General features: G+C 33.2%; 1 protein-coding gene across 1 annotated transcript; it reads right to left on the reverse strand.

Annotated features, from left to right (window-relative positions):
- Window positions 1-12,302: 12,302 nt before the first annotated feature.
- Window positions 12,303-16,223, reverse strand: LOC115877975. The gene is made up of 3 exons (XM_030894326.1): window positions 16,182-16,223; window positions 13,687-13,828; window positions 12,303-12,814 (listed from the first exon to the last, which is right to left on the reverse strand). The coding sequence occupies exons 1-3, from the start codon at window positions 16,221-16,223 to the stop codon at window positions 12,303-12,305; spliced, it is 696 nt and encodes a 231-aa protein (XP_030750186.1).
- Between the last annotated feature and the right edge of the window lie 317 nt (window positions 16,224-16,540).

The raw sequence follows: 16,540 nt of genomic DNA on the forward strand, positions 1-16,540 counted from the left end.
TAAGCTCAACCTGTATCAAGGAAGTCTTTGCTGCAGACTCTGCGATAAAGATCCGAACAAACGAAAAATAAAGAAACAGCGGAGCACATAATATGTCAATGCGAGGCTCTAGATCGCAAGCGACACTTGATATTTGGGAAAGCTAGGCTAGAACCGGGGAAACTATGCTCCCATCCTATCAAGAACCTACATAAATTAGTGCAGGGCACAGGGAGATGAGAATGGGTGCAGATATGGAGAAAGGGAACAAACACAATTAAAAAACCTCACAGGTCACAGTGTTTCCGGCAGAGGACGGCCCCATGTTATGGAAAAAAACTGTATAATGAGTCAATCAAAGTTTATAATAAACTGAGTTTAAGAATTAAAGTTGATACATTTACAAACAGTTTACAAATCAAGGAAATTGGACATAACATTTTAAACTTGCCCTAAAATTTTTCTGTTGCGTTTTTTTTGGCATCTGAGTATACAATAGAATAAAATTACGTACATTTACATATTATAGATATGCATTAATTAGTGAATGACGGCGGCAAATGAATCAAAAATATTTAATTCTAAAATAAAGAGACGCTTGTTTTCAATTGGAAATAATGGGTTAACATATTTTATACCCTAATTAATAAATAAAATAACAATTTCAAATATTGTAATTCGTTAATTATGTTTTTTTATCAACAGCTTGTGGCAAATGTTATAATAGTTTTGAGTACATTAAATCGTAGGTAACTATGTAATTTAATTTATATTAATAATTTTGGTCTTTATGAATTCGAAATATTTAAAAATAAAATTGGATAAATAACAGCAAAAGCGCTGCAAATTATTTTTAATAAACATTTAATTCGCATTTAATATTTTTTGCTGGGCTTCAACTGTTATAAAAACCCCTATTCTGTATTTTGGGCTTGATTCATTATATCTTATGAATTTTTGTATTAAGAGTCCATTTCACTAGTCCGAAAAAGTAGCAAATTAAGCGTTCGGCATTTAACGTTTTATGCAAAACTAGCTAGGTATTTTTACACAAATGCAGAAGGAAATTAAAGATGAAGGATTATACTATATGCGTATTGTAGCACATTTTTATACAACTTCTTTATTTTTACGATTTTGATTGTCAAACATCAACAAAATATTCCTTATTTTTGGACTAAATTTTCTCGAAAATAAAGCACGTGTGTTTGGAATTTTGTGTGTGGCGCCGACAGGATCGGGCTAAGCCTTTGGCAGATTTCTGAAATATAATATATATTTCCTTCGGCCCCACACCCGCTTTACCCGACACCTGAGAACGACCCGAAAATACAGCGTAATAGACTCTTAAAACCGATACTTACATTAAATTATACCAGCAGAATAAAATAAATGTGTAAATAAAAATAAGATGTTTCTTCTCGGAAAGGGTAAGTGGCTAATCGACCAATGAGGCCTCTGCTAATAGAGCTAGTGAACCTCCATATTCTCCCGATTTAAACAATGTCTTGAAAATATATTGTTTTGCCACGCCCTTTCTAATTTGAAGTTCAATAAAACACAAGTTTACTTAATTAGGATGAGTTGCATAGAGGCCACTAGCTTTTTAATTTTAACAGCCGGGTGGTCGGGGTTCAAAGATATTATTAAAAGGGCGCCACGAGATTATACTCTATGAACTCGGCAATAAAGATGTAACTATTAAGTAGACTTCAACACTAACCTCGAACTGTTGAGTGTAACTACTATGAACTTCAAATGTTACTATAATTATTTAAACTTGGGTGACTCTAACTTAACTAAGAGACTAGACTGTAAATAAGACTACTAAAATATTTAATCAATTTATTAAACTATGAAAAGTTAATATATATAAAGTAATGATTGAAATGTAAGAGAAATGAAATATGTTAAGAAAAGCAAATTGAAATGTACAAAAAGAAGATAGAATTTAAATCAAATGAGAAATAACTAAACCTATGACGTCAAACCCCCTTATCTAACTTAATACTAGATAAAGTCAGGGTGGTTTATACCCATAAATCAAATCTAAAATTATACAAATATCTAAACAGTCTTACTCTACTCGATGTGATATACTTGACAACTTCCTCCGGCTGAGCTACGGCGTATAGCTACAGGGTTGCTAAGGCGGTGTACAGCAGCCCGGTGTACTGTCACTGGAGCCCACGGATGTCAGCAGAGGTACAGGTGAAAGGTAGGTGTTGAGATTTCAAATGGTGAACATAAAAACCCCTAAATAACATTGGTTGTCTTAGAAAAGAGCCTCAATTATAGAACAAGGACTAGCACAACGTGTGGGAGTTAATAAAGGTAATAAAGAAGGACTAATCAAATCTGAACAACTTTACCTCAACGAGGGTTTATGATGTCCAACGGGTAACTCTACACACGGACAACAGGAACGGATGGAATTCTGGACTTTTCTGTGCTGTACGGTCTGGGTCGGTCTTCTTGCTCTACAATTACGAACAACCAAATAAGACTTAAGAAAGGTAACACTCAACTAATCTCTTTACACCACGTGGGCGTAGAAAAGTCGAAAACCAGTCAACAATACGAATAAAATCAGTTGAGCATTGACTTAGAATAGGCAGAAGAATTATAGCATACCTTTGAACTATTCGGGGACTTCTTGGGCACGTGGAACCGGAATATCGGTCGGAAAATTTGGCTATTTTATCCCTTACGGAAATTGGTTGGTGGTCCATGTAAACTCAACAAAATCCAAACACGTCTCTGACCAAATATGTTTCTGAAGACTTAATCCTTCTTTACGAAGACCTGCTATTCACCAACAGGGAATGCTTCACGAAACGGCGGCCAGTTCTTCACGACGACACTCTTCAGCCGGGGAGTACACAAGAAGTGATGCAAGGATTCGATTTCCTTCACAAAATCGAATTTCAACCGGAAATCTCCCTCCAGGTTATAGATAGAGAACTATATATCTGACTAGTCCAACTCATAAAAAGGCATAAATAAAAAACGATGTTCTAGATTATTTTCACAGCCATCTTCGATATCCGGTCAATGAACGAACTAAACTCACAAATTCCCACAATTAAATGAACGAATTGCACACTGCGATCTGCACATCAAAATAAATCAATTTAACTACGAAATTTTATCTGATAATTATAAAATTTCAATAACCAAAACAAAGGATAAATAAATCCAAAAACATCTGATTTGATCTGACAGTGACAAGTGACGGACAAAAGTGATGATAGAGAGATGGACAAAAAGCCTACTGCTGCTGGTGTGCCTGGTCCAGTGACAATATTGTGTAGCTATAGCGCGGTGTATATCGGGTTGCATAATTGTAAAATTTAAATAAAATAATATTTTACAATAAAATTATAGTAAACATGATGCAAAAATAATAGCGATTTGCGATATTTTATGAGCTAGCACACAGAGGGCGTCGTTATGAGGAAATTTGACTGTTATGTTTATATATAAGAATCGCTTTAAAACGTCCTTCGGCGTTGTCCGATGCCTAGTCGCCATTGGTTCCGTTCATTCCAGTCTCTGTCACGCAGGTCCCTTGAGCTCATCGCATTCTTGACACCCTCTATCCAGTTTGTCCTTGGTCTTCCCCGTTTCCTTTCCTTTTGTGGAAGCCAGTTGTTTTGTGGAAGCCCACCTTCTGAGGCAGTCGCGTGTTGTACATCCTTCTCACATGTCCATACCACTTCAGTTGGGCACTCTCTATTTCCTCTACTATAGTTTTTGTCTACCCATTTTATCCCTGATTGTTTCATTTCGTACTCTATCCAGCCTTGATATTCGTGCTGATCTCCTTATCGCATCCATTTCTACTGCCAGTAATTTTCTTATTCTCTGTCAACCTCCATGTTTCCTCCCCAAATAACAGATTGCTCTTGATTTCTTAGTTTTCTGTCTTTACCTATTTCGTTACTCCAGAGTATATTATTCAGACATTTTATTGCATTTCTGGCCTTGACTATCCTCGAGCTTATTTCATTGTCGTCTTTCCCGGATTTATCAAATGTAACGTCTAGGTATTTGTATTCGTTACATGTTTGTATGTATTCATTATCTAGTTTTATTGCTGTTTGATCCGATCCAATGTAGAGATATTTAGTTTTTGCAATATTCATCTCCAGTCCCCAAACTTGGTATTCCTCTTTAAGTTTTCGTGTCATATATTCGAAGTCATCTTTGTCTCCTGCACAAATAACTTTGTCGTCGGCGAATTGCAAAGATATAAGCAAGATTCTTCACTTATTGATATACCCATGCCTCTACACTTTCCAATGCTTTAAAACTTGGTTGACGTATATATTAAATAAAGTTGTTGACAGGCGGATTTGGATTGTTGACCCTTGTCTTAATGTTTTTCATATTTTAAATGGTTTGATACTTTATTTCCAGTTTTTATCGAGGAGCAAGACTTTTTATATATCTTTGTATTGCTGTTATAAGTGTGTGATTTAATCCGGTTAGTTTAAGAGATTCCCACAGTTTGGTGATCGGATCGAGGGACGCTATCGTAAGCTTTCTGGAGATTGACAAACATTAGGTGTATATCTTCATTTATTCTTCTATTTTCTTTTCTATTTTCTTTTCTATGAGAAGTTTCAAACAATACATTATCAGTGCAGGATCTCCCAGTTCTAAAACCTGATTGTTCTTCTTCTTGATCTTTGTATTCGTCTTCAATTAGGTCTGACATTACACGACACGTTAAATACATCTGACACGTCTGACGTCTGAGACGTTAAATACATTGTTTCTGAGATATTTAATTTAAATCGAAAAAAAATGTCGATTCTCGATATCTATTCTCTCGATATAAATTTCTAAACGTTTTTTTTTTTATTTCTTAGCTTTTCCAGTTTTCTCACCTGGTACGGCTAGAAGACGTTAATGTAAGAATTTTATTTTTTTTTTTTTTTTTTTTTTTTTTTTAAAAAAATGCCTAATATGAAAAGCCCAAGTTTTTATTTGTTTTCTCACCCTGTATGTATTTTTTGACAAACTGTATATTTAAGTGAATTTAATCAATCAATCTACATCGATCCACGTCCAAAAATATATCAAATCGGAATAATAAGGAATATAATAATCTGAATATTAACTTTCGTTTAATTCTAAAATAAATAAAATAGATATATTAAAAGTAATATAATTATTACAATAATACTATATTTTCTATAATTATCTTAAAGTTAAATAATTTTGTGTACTTTTCGTGATTTATTTATTCAATATTTTAAATTTTATTAATTTATGGTGTTTGGTATAAAATGCTTAATATAGATAGAGTTTTTGTCCTAATCAATGAATATTATTTAAAGTTCCGCTTTGGGTATTTGAAAGCGTAATATTAACTAAATTTAATGGATTATTTGTTTCGATATATTGTATAAAATGAAAAACATAAATATTTATTTACTTTATCTAAAAATTAAAATTAAGTTACCATATAGTTTAATATTCAGCCATTATTAGAGTAAAATTGTAGAAATTAAGTAATACCTGTGTTTTAAAGTTAAAGGAATTTGAATATAATATATTAATATTTAGTAAACTAAGTTTCAGAATTTTTTCCAATGGTTCAAAGATTTTTTTTCTCGAAAACGGTATTTGATAAGCATATGATACTAGTAAAAAGTTTTATTTTTAGTTGGTTAATCTAGAACAAGTGTAAAAGTAATTTTCATAATTATTTTCCATAGGGTGTTATCTGGGACGCCACGAATCCTATGTTTATAAAAGTATTTTAACATTTTTAAAAAAAAAAAAAAAAAAATATTTAGATATTTGTTTTTTCAACATCCTATGTATTTTTTTAGTATTTTGTATTCCAGTATTTATTGTCTAAACTAAAAAAAAGAACAGTGAAATATAGGGACTAAATCCTCTGAATGCTCTACGATATCATACACACCAACACAGACAGGTGTTTTAATATATGATTTGACCAATCCGCTTACTAGTTACGAATTTAATACCCATTTAACTCCAATTTGAAATTTAAGTATTAAGGCCAAGTAGTCTCAACTCAAAATTATAAAAATTACTAAACAAACGTAATAACACAGTCTAAAATGCAAAATGCAAAATATTCACCACTTTCTATGTGACATAGTTTGACACAAAATTATAACCTATAATTTAGCAAGAGTTTCACAACTTCTTTCAAAAATATAAAGTCGAGTTCAAACGCATCGGCGCCGGCGTCTGTTTGTCGTCTGTCGTTCCGTCAAACCAATAATATTGAAATATGATCTGTCAGTTTAAAATAAACCAATAAAACTGGTTAAAACAACAATAGTCGACCGTACAGACGGATTTATATATACAGAATATACACAACTTCTCATAGTTAACTTAGAAAATATCATTAGGAACTTAGTGAAATAAATAGATTGGGATGGACGACATCCGCTTTTTTCTGTCATCCTCTGTGGAAATCTTACCCGCGAAAAAAAAAACAGATTATATACTGCGGATGTTTACCGAATACAAGTCGGACCAATTTATAATCTTGATTTTTATATTTTTGATTGCGATATTGTAAATAAAGCTTACAAATCACTTCAGTAACTAAACAATTCATTTTTATGCTATCGATAAAATGATGGAATGGGTGAAGAGGAGAAAAAATATTGAAAAATATTTTTTTTTTTGTCAAAATGTGCTACGTGAGAATTGAAAAATTCTCGTAACAAGCGTATTCTCCAGAATTCGATTTATCGAATATCGGGAAAATCTTGTTGAGAAAATTTGCGTCAGACGATTTGGCCCGACTGAAAAACGTTTCAATTTCCTTTAAATTTTCCCTAAAGCGGGCACCTTCGTTGGTTTAGAATTACGGTTTTCTTGAAAGCGTCTGGTTTCTGGTTTGTAACCGCAAAAATCTGCTACTTTCTTGGTAATACTGCAGATAGTAACTCAGCTATGATTTTCTTATTAAAGACAGAAAATCAAAATTTATAAGTACTGCCTGTACCATAGTGGCAGATTTGTTTTTTGAGAAAAGGCTGCGTTTTTCGCAATTAGAAGAGAAATTTACAAAATAAAAGTAATTTTTTGTAAATACGCCAGCTTATTAGTGGCTTTTTTTAATTATTTGCCTAACCAACAAAAAATAATAATGTGTAAACATTAATGTCATTGTAACAAAACGTCAACGGTTTATTTTGGATGTTCAAAGGTAAAAAACTTGAATTTTTTTTTTTTTTTTTTAAAAAATGCAAAAAACTAACTGTATTTATTTTTTAAATTCACCCCGAGTAGGAGTGAAATATAAAAAGTATTTTTCTTTGTTGAGGAGAAACTTTTCAATGCTCAGAGAGTTTATCAATGCTCAGAGATTTTATCAATGAGTTTATCAATGCATCAATTAAACATCTTACCCTGGCCGGCACAATCTCCTGACCTCAATCCCATCGAGCACGTATGGGACGCGGTCCAAAGAAGAATTTTGAGATTGTGAATGAAGAACAATGTTGAATGAGTTCTTGCCGTGAATGCAGTGAGGCAGGCTGTACCTCAAGAAGTGATCGACAACCTGATCAGGAGCATGAAGAGACGATGTAGGGCTGTAATGTACAGTAGAGGAGGCTATACCTTTTATTAATTAAAAAAAAAAATGGTTTTATTTTTTTTAATTCACAGCGAATAAAAAAAATGTGTATATTTTTGAGTTCAATAAAAAATCATAGTAAATTTGAAAAATTCGGTAAATTTCGAATTTTTATTTCCAATACAGTAACACAGTAATATACATAATATACATAGTAATATAAAGAGTTTATTTTAATTTTATTATATCAGAAATGCAAATAATAAAATTACTGACGATGGCTGGATAAAATTGTAATATCCCTAGAATCCCTAGACTTTTCCGGTGTGTGTATTTAACATTTTCTTTTCAATGAAATATTTTGCTTCAATTTGATTCTTTCAATTCACCCCCGAGAAGTTTTTTTTTAATTTTAGAAAAGGACCAGGATTAGAAAGAAAAAAGTTTCATAATATATAAAAGTTTTAAGCTTCACTCATAAACTCCCAATTAGTGGAATAAATTATTGGTTTCAATTTCACACTTTATACTTTTTAGTTTACGATCATTCACAATGTCTCAAAACAATTAAAATTATTAAAATATCCTAACAACAGTTTACAGTAGTCCTTGTATCCATAGAGAAAGCATAATATTTAGCTTATGAAATAATAAACTTTGATTTCTAACAAAAATTTTCCTTGGCGGGTGATATCAAAGGCCAAAATGACATTCCTCGTAAATTTTGAAATATAATTATTGGAAAGCCAAAGTTTGTTAACTTTTTTCCACTGATTGAAAATTACTACCACTAATTATCACGTTCTTGAATGCTTAATATTAAAATTAGGCGAACAAACTTATACGGCTCATTGGAACTACTAATTTATTCCACTGATTTCGAGGTTCTGAATGAAGCTGTAGAGCATCAAATTCTCCATAAAAATGATTTCTATACTTTTTTGCTCAAATCAAAATTAACCGATCTTGGACTTGTCCAATAATTGGGGTGGTATATTTCGACACCAGGAATAAGTCTATGAGGTTTTTTTTCGCAAAAAAAGTTGAAAATCATGCAATTTTCTTGTATATTTTAGAGAATTATAAGATTAAACGAACTTACCTGTGAAGTTTGATCATAATTATTTGAAGGTCTTGTTCCGAATAGATCATATATGTAGTATACTATCTTCGCGCTAGATGTCGCCACCGATATAAAAAGAAAAAACCTCCTCCCACCTACACTCTCCTATCCGGTCCTCATTCGCACGCGCCTTCATTAAGTTTAAAGCCATTACCGCACTGATGCAACCTCTCCATAGATCACTGGGAAAAAAGGGGTTCTGGGTGGGAGTGAGCCTGAACAAGACCTTAATTACGATCGAACTTCACAGGTAAGTTCGTTTATTTATAATTATTTTCGGTCTTGTTCCTTCTAGATCATATATGTAGATGTTTACAGTATAAAAGAGGTTGCAATAATATATGTCCTTTATTTCCAAAAAACAGCAAACAGAGGAAGGAAATAAAAGTGAACAAAAATGAATATAACTATACCACTAGACTAAACATAGTTAAGGAATGATTGCTGTAGCAAAATTTGGCTTGGTTAAAGGTCTGTTATAGAACCTTGCAAAAACCTGGGATGTGGCAGACCAACCCGCAGCTTCTCGAATGGTCTCTACTGACATTCCTTTCCTTGCCGCAGCAGAAGTTGAGGCGTGTCGTGTGCTCTGTGCACGAAAAACCGATGTATCAATGCCGCTTTTACTTAAGGTAAACTTAATCCAGCGACTAATTGTTTGTCTGGAAGCCTCTTTATGAGGTTTCGTGGTCGTTATGAATAAATTATTTACATTAAGCGGTCGTATAGCTTTGGTTTCATTCAGATAGGATATTAAGGCCGATGCGGCACATAGTTTTGGCTTTTCCCTAAAGAATGGAAATTTGAGATACGGTTGAAAACGATTGGGGCCAGACGTTTTAATGAAATCTGGAACTTTTATACACACCCAGTCCTCTGAAATTTCGATATTAGAAATTAAAATTACTGTAGCAAGCTTGAATTCTGTGAGCCGTCACCAGGGCCAATAAAGTTGCCAATTTATGTGAGAGCAGTTTTAAGCTTCCACTTTCTGCCATTGGGAGGACTAAATTAGGAAAAAATTCAAACCAAATCAGGATTCCAGGTTTCTTTGTATCTAGGCTCTGGTGGTCTTATTCTAAAGATACCCTTAAAGAAGCGCTTGATACGGGTATCAGAACCCACCTCCGGCGAAATGAGAAAAGAGAGAGCCGCGCGCATGGTATTCAGAGAACTATAGGAAGCACCCTTGTTAAAATGGAAAGACAAAAAATTTAGGATGTTTTGTACAGAAAACTCGAATAAAGGCAAATTGTTTTCTAAGCAAAAAATCCACCACAGTCTGATGCTGCTGTTGTATTGTTTAATAGATGAATTTGCTAGGGATGAAATTGAAATCTGCAGTGCATCTTCTGGAACACCCCTGGCTCTCAGTCCTTGTACCATAAGAGGCCTGCAGCCAGGGAAAGACTCTCGTGCAGTGGGTGGGGAGATCTGTCAAGAGAAAGTAGTAATTTAGAGTTTGGTTCAAAAACTATTGGACCTTTGACACACAGTCGAAGAAAAAGGGGGTACCATGCCTGAGAGGGCCAGAATGGTACGACAACAACCCCTTTTGCTTTGTCTGTGGGCTAATTTTTTGTAACACTCTAGGAACTAGATTAAAGGGGGGGAAAGCATAGAAATCAATTTTTTGCCAAAATAGTGTAAATGCGTCGACTGCGATTGCCTCAGGGTCTGGAAACCAAGAGACAAATTTTTTAACTTTTGCATTGTTTCTAGAAGCAAATAGGTCTACCGAAGGAAAAAACAACTCGTTACAAATTCTAATAAAAGCAAAGTCTGCTAGTTCAAATTCAGTTTGATTTGATAATCGTCTGGATTCAATATCCGCCCAGTTTTTCGATGACTCTATATATGATGCAAAAATCCAGATATCGCGCTCTTCGCACCACTGCCAGATAGCTTTGGCAATAAGATGTAAATGATAGTGTTGAGTGCCTCCCATTTTATTTATATAGGCAATGGCTGTGGTATTGTCGATACGCAACAAAATATCACAATTTTTCAAGTCGCTTGCAAAGCATTTTAGGCTGAAAAAAGCTGCCAACAGCTCTAAGGAATTTATATGAAGCTTTTGGTCTTCACTGTTCCAAAAACCATGTGATCTTTTGTTACCACAGACAACACCCCAGCCTGACCGTGAGGCATCACTGAAAAGTTCTAGACAGAACCTAGGGACAGATAGAGAGTTTGAACACATTAAATGAGACTTCCACCATTGGATGTCATCCTCCAAGCATGGTGGAATTATCATGTAATGGTCAAAATTACCGATAGCCCTATGAAGGGCTAGGCATTTTACACGCTCCATTTGTTTGGTGTATAGGTAACTATAACGGATCGCTGGGCAAACTGATATTAAAGAACCTACAACTCTTGGGTAAAATCTCTTATTTTTACTTTCTTCCTCACAGAAAAACCTGAAAGCATCCTTTGCAATCTGGATTGTTTATCCCTTGGTAAAGATACCGACATTTCTAGTGTATTATACAAAAAACCCAAATATTTAATTTTTGATTTGGAATTATTACACTTTTCTCCCAGTTAATGAAAAAACCCAGTTTTTGCAAAAATGAACTAGTTAAAGAAATATTTTTAAGCAGTCGGCATAAGAGTTCCCTATTAATAAAAAATCGTCTAGATACGTGTTTGATAACAAATTTCGTTTCCTTAGATAAACTAAAACAGGCTTTAAAAGTTTGGTGAAAACAAAAGGAGCGGTACTCAAGCCAAAAGGTAAACATGTGTATTCAAATATCTTATTATTAAACTGAAAACGCAAATATTTACAAAAAGACTTTTTAACTGGAATAACATAATATGCATCTTTAAGGTCTATAGTTCCTAGAAAAGCAGTTGGAGTTAATAACTTTCTGACAGAATTATGGTCTTCTAACCTAAAATGCTGGGTCTGAATAAAACGATTAAGACTTTTAAGGTTAAGGATCAATCTGTGAGAACCATCGCGTTTGGGAGTAAGAAAAATTTTTGAAATAAATTGATTTTTTACAGGGGCACATTCCCTGATAGCCTCTTCTATTTTAAAAGTTTATTTAGGTGCTCCTGAATAGTGGATTTTTCTGTAGAACTCCATCTGTGTTCTCTAGGAATGGTGTTTTGCTTGGGTTTACGGATAAAGGGTATTCTATATCCTTTTATCCATGACAATATACGACGGTCAGAAGTTATTTCCTTCCAAGCCGACAAATGATGCTTAAGATTACCACTAATGTGACTTACTTCTAATTCCTTTCGGGGTAACGGTACAATCGTTGATCCACCTGGCGAGGCTGAAGGCGGTTCACCTGTTGGTCGGATCTCCTGTAAGAGTGTCCCGTTGCCGGATGCTTTGTCGAGGACTTGTATCCACTCCCTTGATTCCTTTGGGACACGTGTTTTGGCCTGCTCTGGTTTGTCCCGCGTCTGTACCGGAGTTGGCCTTGAGCGTTTAAATGGCGTTGTTTCAAAACCGGTTTCTTAGTTGGCTTGGGTTTTAACTTGAGGTCCAAAGAAGATTTTTCCAATGCCTTAGCTTCTTTCATCCGATCTTCTAGATCTTCTCCAAATAACCAGCCATCTACAGGGACACTATTCAATGTATCCCGGAACTGTCGATTAACCCCAGTCAATACAAGGTTTCTTCGGGACTAGAGTCTTCAAATGAACATTTGCTAATAGTTTGCCCGCATCGCTGAGAAGTTCAATCAGAGGCAAATTTCTGTCTTCACCCTCATTTAATAGGCAGGAAAGGGCACGACCGATGGCTGACATGCTTGCCCCAAGTTGATTCTGCAATTCTGCTAAGCGTATATCGCGATTTTTATGTTGTTCAGACAGTACCGCGCAGACCTGTTTATTTAATTGAGGAGCCGCAACTAGACAATTTGTCATGGGTGGATACTTTTTTACCAACTCTGCTATAGAATCAGACTCCATACCTGACTTAAGCAATTTTTCCCACCTTCGGGCCACGGAAACGTGGATAGCTTCTGTCAATTGAGGTTGTCTTGCCTTATCGACCCCTAGGAGGTCTAAAACTTCTGGAGGAAGATCTTCCTCAATTTGACTCTCTTGATTCGCGGTGACCTCATTTGTGGTGTCTCGAGGACTGGCAACCTCCAAATTTCCTTAAAGAAAAAAGGAAATTAGACAAACTCCTAGTTTATAAATGACACAATTTTAGATTCGTGACAGCTAAAAGAAACAGCAGTGGGATTCTGTAAGCTCCATAGCAAGAAAATTTCTTGCTTAGCCTATGTTATTTGTATACGATTGATGAGTCACTAGACAGGAAATATGTTTACAGAATCGCACCACAGACTGACAACATAACGGTAGGTAGGCATAAATTCAAGAACTCGTTGAAAAAACACCCCTAATTATTGTTTGTGTCATGCCGTTTGAAGGTTCTTTTCACTGGGCGGAGCCTACGCGTAAACTCGTTAAGCATAGGTCTCCAGTTAAATACTCGTTTAACCCCAGCGACAGGAATGTTTAAAACTCGTTAAACAGCCTGTTTATAAAATTCAAAAGAAAAATATGGCCAGAAAAACCATAATTAAATTAAATTATATTTTTCACAGTTAAAAACTCGTTTAACCTTATAGTGACAGGAAAGTTTAAAACTCGTTAAACAACCTGTTTATAAAATTCGAAGAGAAATATATATGGCCGGAAAATCCATAATTAAGTTAAATTATGTTTTCAGTTAAAACTCGTTTAACCTTATAGTGACAGGAAAGTTTAAAACTCGTTAAACAACCTGTTTATAAAATTCGAAGAGAAATATATGGCCGGAAAATCCATAATTAAGTTAAATTATATTATTATAGAAACAGTAAAGTTTAAAACTCGTTAAACAACCTGTTTATATAGTTAAAAAGGGGGGAAATACGGCCGTAAAGTTCACATAGTAGGCGCCGCCAACTCATCATAACAAGCGTTGCGTAAGTAACCTAAAAACAAAAAACATCGTTGGGTTAGGAACATGGAAACTTACTTTGACTCGTAACTATTGAATTTGCATTGGAATTACATTCAGAGGCACTTAAACATATTGATTCAACATTAGACGAGCTGTCAGAGTCCGAGCTTGATGAAAATATGGGCACCGATTTATGGCGGCGTTTCCTTTGACTTTTCTTTTTAAACGAGCAATTTCTCGTTTCAACGCCTTTACTTTCTTCCTATTCCCTTCGTCTTCTTCGGAAAATGATGAATGTCGATTCCGTTTTTTATATTTTCCCATATTTGTCGCACTATATGTCTTTGCACAATAAAAACGATCCCGAACAGGGATAAAATTACACGGTGACGCGAACACTTTCGCACCGAAAACAGTAATGAAGGCGCGTGAATTATGAATTTATAGATATGTAGGTGGGAGGGAGGTTTTTTCTTTTTATATCGGTGGCGACATCTAGCGCGAAGATAGTATACTACATATATGATCTAGAAGGAACAAGACCGAAAATAACTTTTTTTTTAAACTGCCTGTTCTACGCAAATTTTCCCAGGGTATTATCTTAATCTCTGATTGTTATGGTTTTACTCTATGGTTAAGGCCCTAAAAGAGATGCAAATACAGAAAAACTGTGAAATATATTTTTTTATTTTTAAACTTAAATAACTGGGTTAATTTTGGACTTATTTGAAAACAATAAAGGCGATTTCCTTTTTATTGAGATCTACAAACCTTTGGTGCAATATTTGCACTTATTTGAGACTCACCCTGTATTTCTCCAAAAATAAATTTAGAAATAAGTTTTCACCTTCCAAGTACTGATTAAAATTCAGCCACATTTCGAAGGATTTTATAAGAATATTTTTAAAAAAATTAGTTAATTTATATCATATACCTATAATATAATATTAATATACTATATAAAAATAAAAAATATTTTTTTTTTCATGTAATTTATATTTTGTATTAATTTGTATTATGATAAGATAGTTTATAATTTACTTATATTGTAAATAATAATCAATTCAATATTTATTATAAATATTATAACATTACTGTTGTCCTAAATACAAGATTGTCATTAAAATGTTTTTTAAATAATATAAAGTTAATAATATAAATTAGATTAGCAGTATATGACATGGAGTCGCATTAACAGCAATGAGAGAAATTTATACTTAATAATACAGTTACATATTTTAATTATTTCGAAAATTGTATTTAAAATTATTACACTGTGTTTTAAAACAGCTGCTGTTAATTTATTTTCCATACAAAATTTTAAACTGGCGGTAAATATTTTTAGGTTTTACAATATTCATAGCATGAGTAATATTTAAATATTATTTTATTGAATGATTAAATAAATTTAGTACCTCATATTTAATTTTGCATTTCAAAGAATAGAATTTATAATTACCATTTATTTCAGTTAACCCTGGATCAAATTAAATTTGCAGTTTTATAGTAACTCTTTAATAAAGTATTGGATGCCAACTAGGGTGAGCCAAAACAATTAACCTATGGAATTTAAGTGGGTTAAAATGAACCTAATGACCGGGAAAAAAATATCCCCGGAAGGTAGGATTTTAGCTCAATTTAAAAGGTGTCGGTGAATATTCAAAACTTTTCATTTAAATAACACAAAAAAATCTTTTTCCATTTAAAGTACCATAACTTCATAGATTAGTTTTCCACTTTCCAAAGAAAGATATGAAATAGAAAAATATAAAAAATAAAGAAAAAATCAAAATATGCAGTTTTACCTCTTTATTGATTAAAATTTTCTGGTATTTAGCAAAAAAACTAGATTTAAATAAAATAGATTAATATTGTTAAAAAATATTGTCTATAATGTAGATTTGTTGATTGATTTAATTGATTGCATTTAAAATAATTATACACTCTATTAATTCTGCATATTTTATTTTTTTTCACTTTTCAAAGCTTTCAAATTACGAATTATTGAATTGAAAAAATACTCTCAGATATATTTTTAGTAAATTTTATGCTCTACAAGAATTTTGTAGACAAATGTTTTTATTCTAAACCGTTTTAAAGTTATGGTACTTTTTACTTTTAATGGAAAAATATTTTACGTTGTTTAAATGGAAAAACAACAAAAAAAAAAAAAAAAAAAATTTGTTTATTTAGTACTTGAAAACCTTTCCAAATAAAAATTCACCCAAATTTTTCTGCGGAAATGCATAATTTCAGTTTTTTTTCAACTTTAGAATAGCTGAAACCAGTAACATACGTTTCTGCTTTTCATTCTAGCTTTAATTTTGCATGCTATTAACATAGACATGCAAAAAAACTTCTTGCGCAAGTGTAACATTTTCATTTAATGATAAAATATAGCAAGATTTGAAAAGCACTCGGCAATTGAAATTCGTAAACAGACGCGCTTTAGCTTACAGTGTATTTTGATTTGATTTGGTTTTAATGGTTTGTTTTTGTTTATTTCCGTTTTTTCTCGGTACAGTATTGATGTTTAAATTACATTATCTACTAATAGGTTAAGTTCATACCTGCACAATAAGAAAAGTGTTTAGAATGCAAAGCAGGAACATGTTTTCATGTAACTGATTTCAGTTATTTTAAAAGTTAACAATATTTTATGAAATTGACACATTTCCGCAGATCATGTTTTATTGTTTGGTGCTTAGAATGTAAAGCAGGGAACATGTTTTCATGTAACTGCTTTCAGTTATTCTAAAGTCGCAAAGGGAATAATGTATTTTAGAGAAATTTTTGGTGATTATGATTAATATTGTAATTAATGGCATCATTACAGAAACAGATAAAAAACTCTCAAGATGGAGGCAGTACATGGAGGAGCTAAGAGGAGCTTCGGAAACGAAAATAGCGACAACATAACTGCAGGAAC

The sequence above is a fragment of the Sitophilus oryzae genome, unplaced genomic scaffold (assembly GCF_002938485.1).
Source record: "Sitophilus oryzae breed Bouriz unplaced genomic scaffold, Soryzae_2.0 scaffold_1499_pilon_pilon, whole genome shotgun sequence".
Lineage (NCBI taxonomy): Eukaryota > Metazoa > Arthropoda > Insecta > Coleoptera > Curculionidae > Sitophilus > Sitophilus oryzae.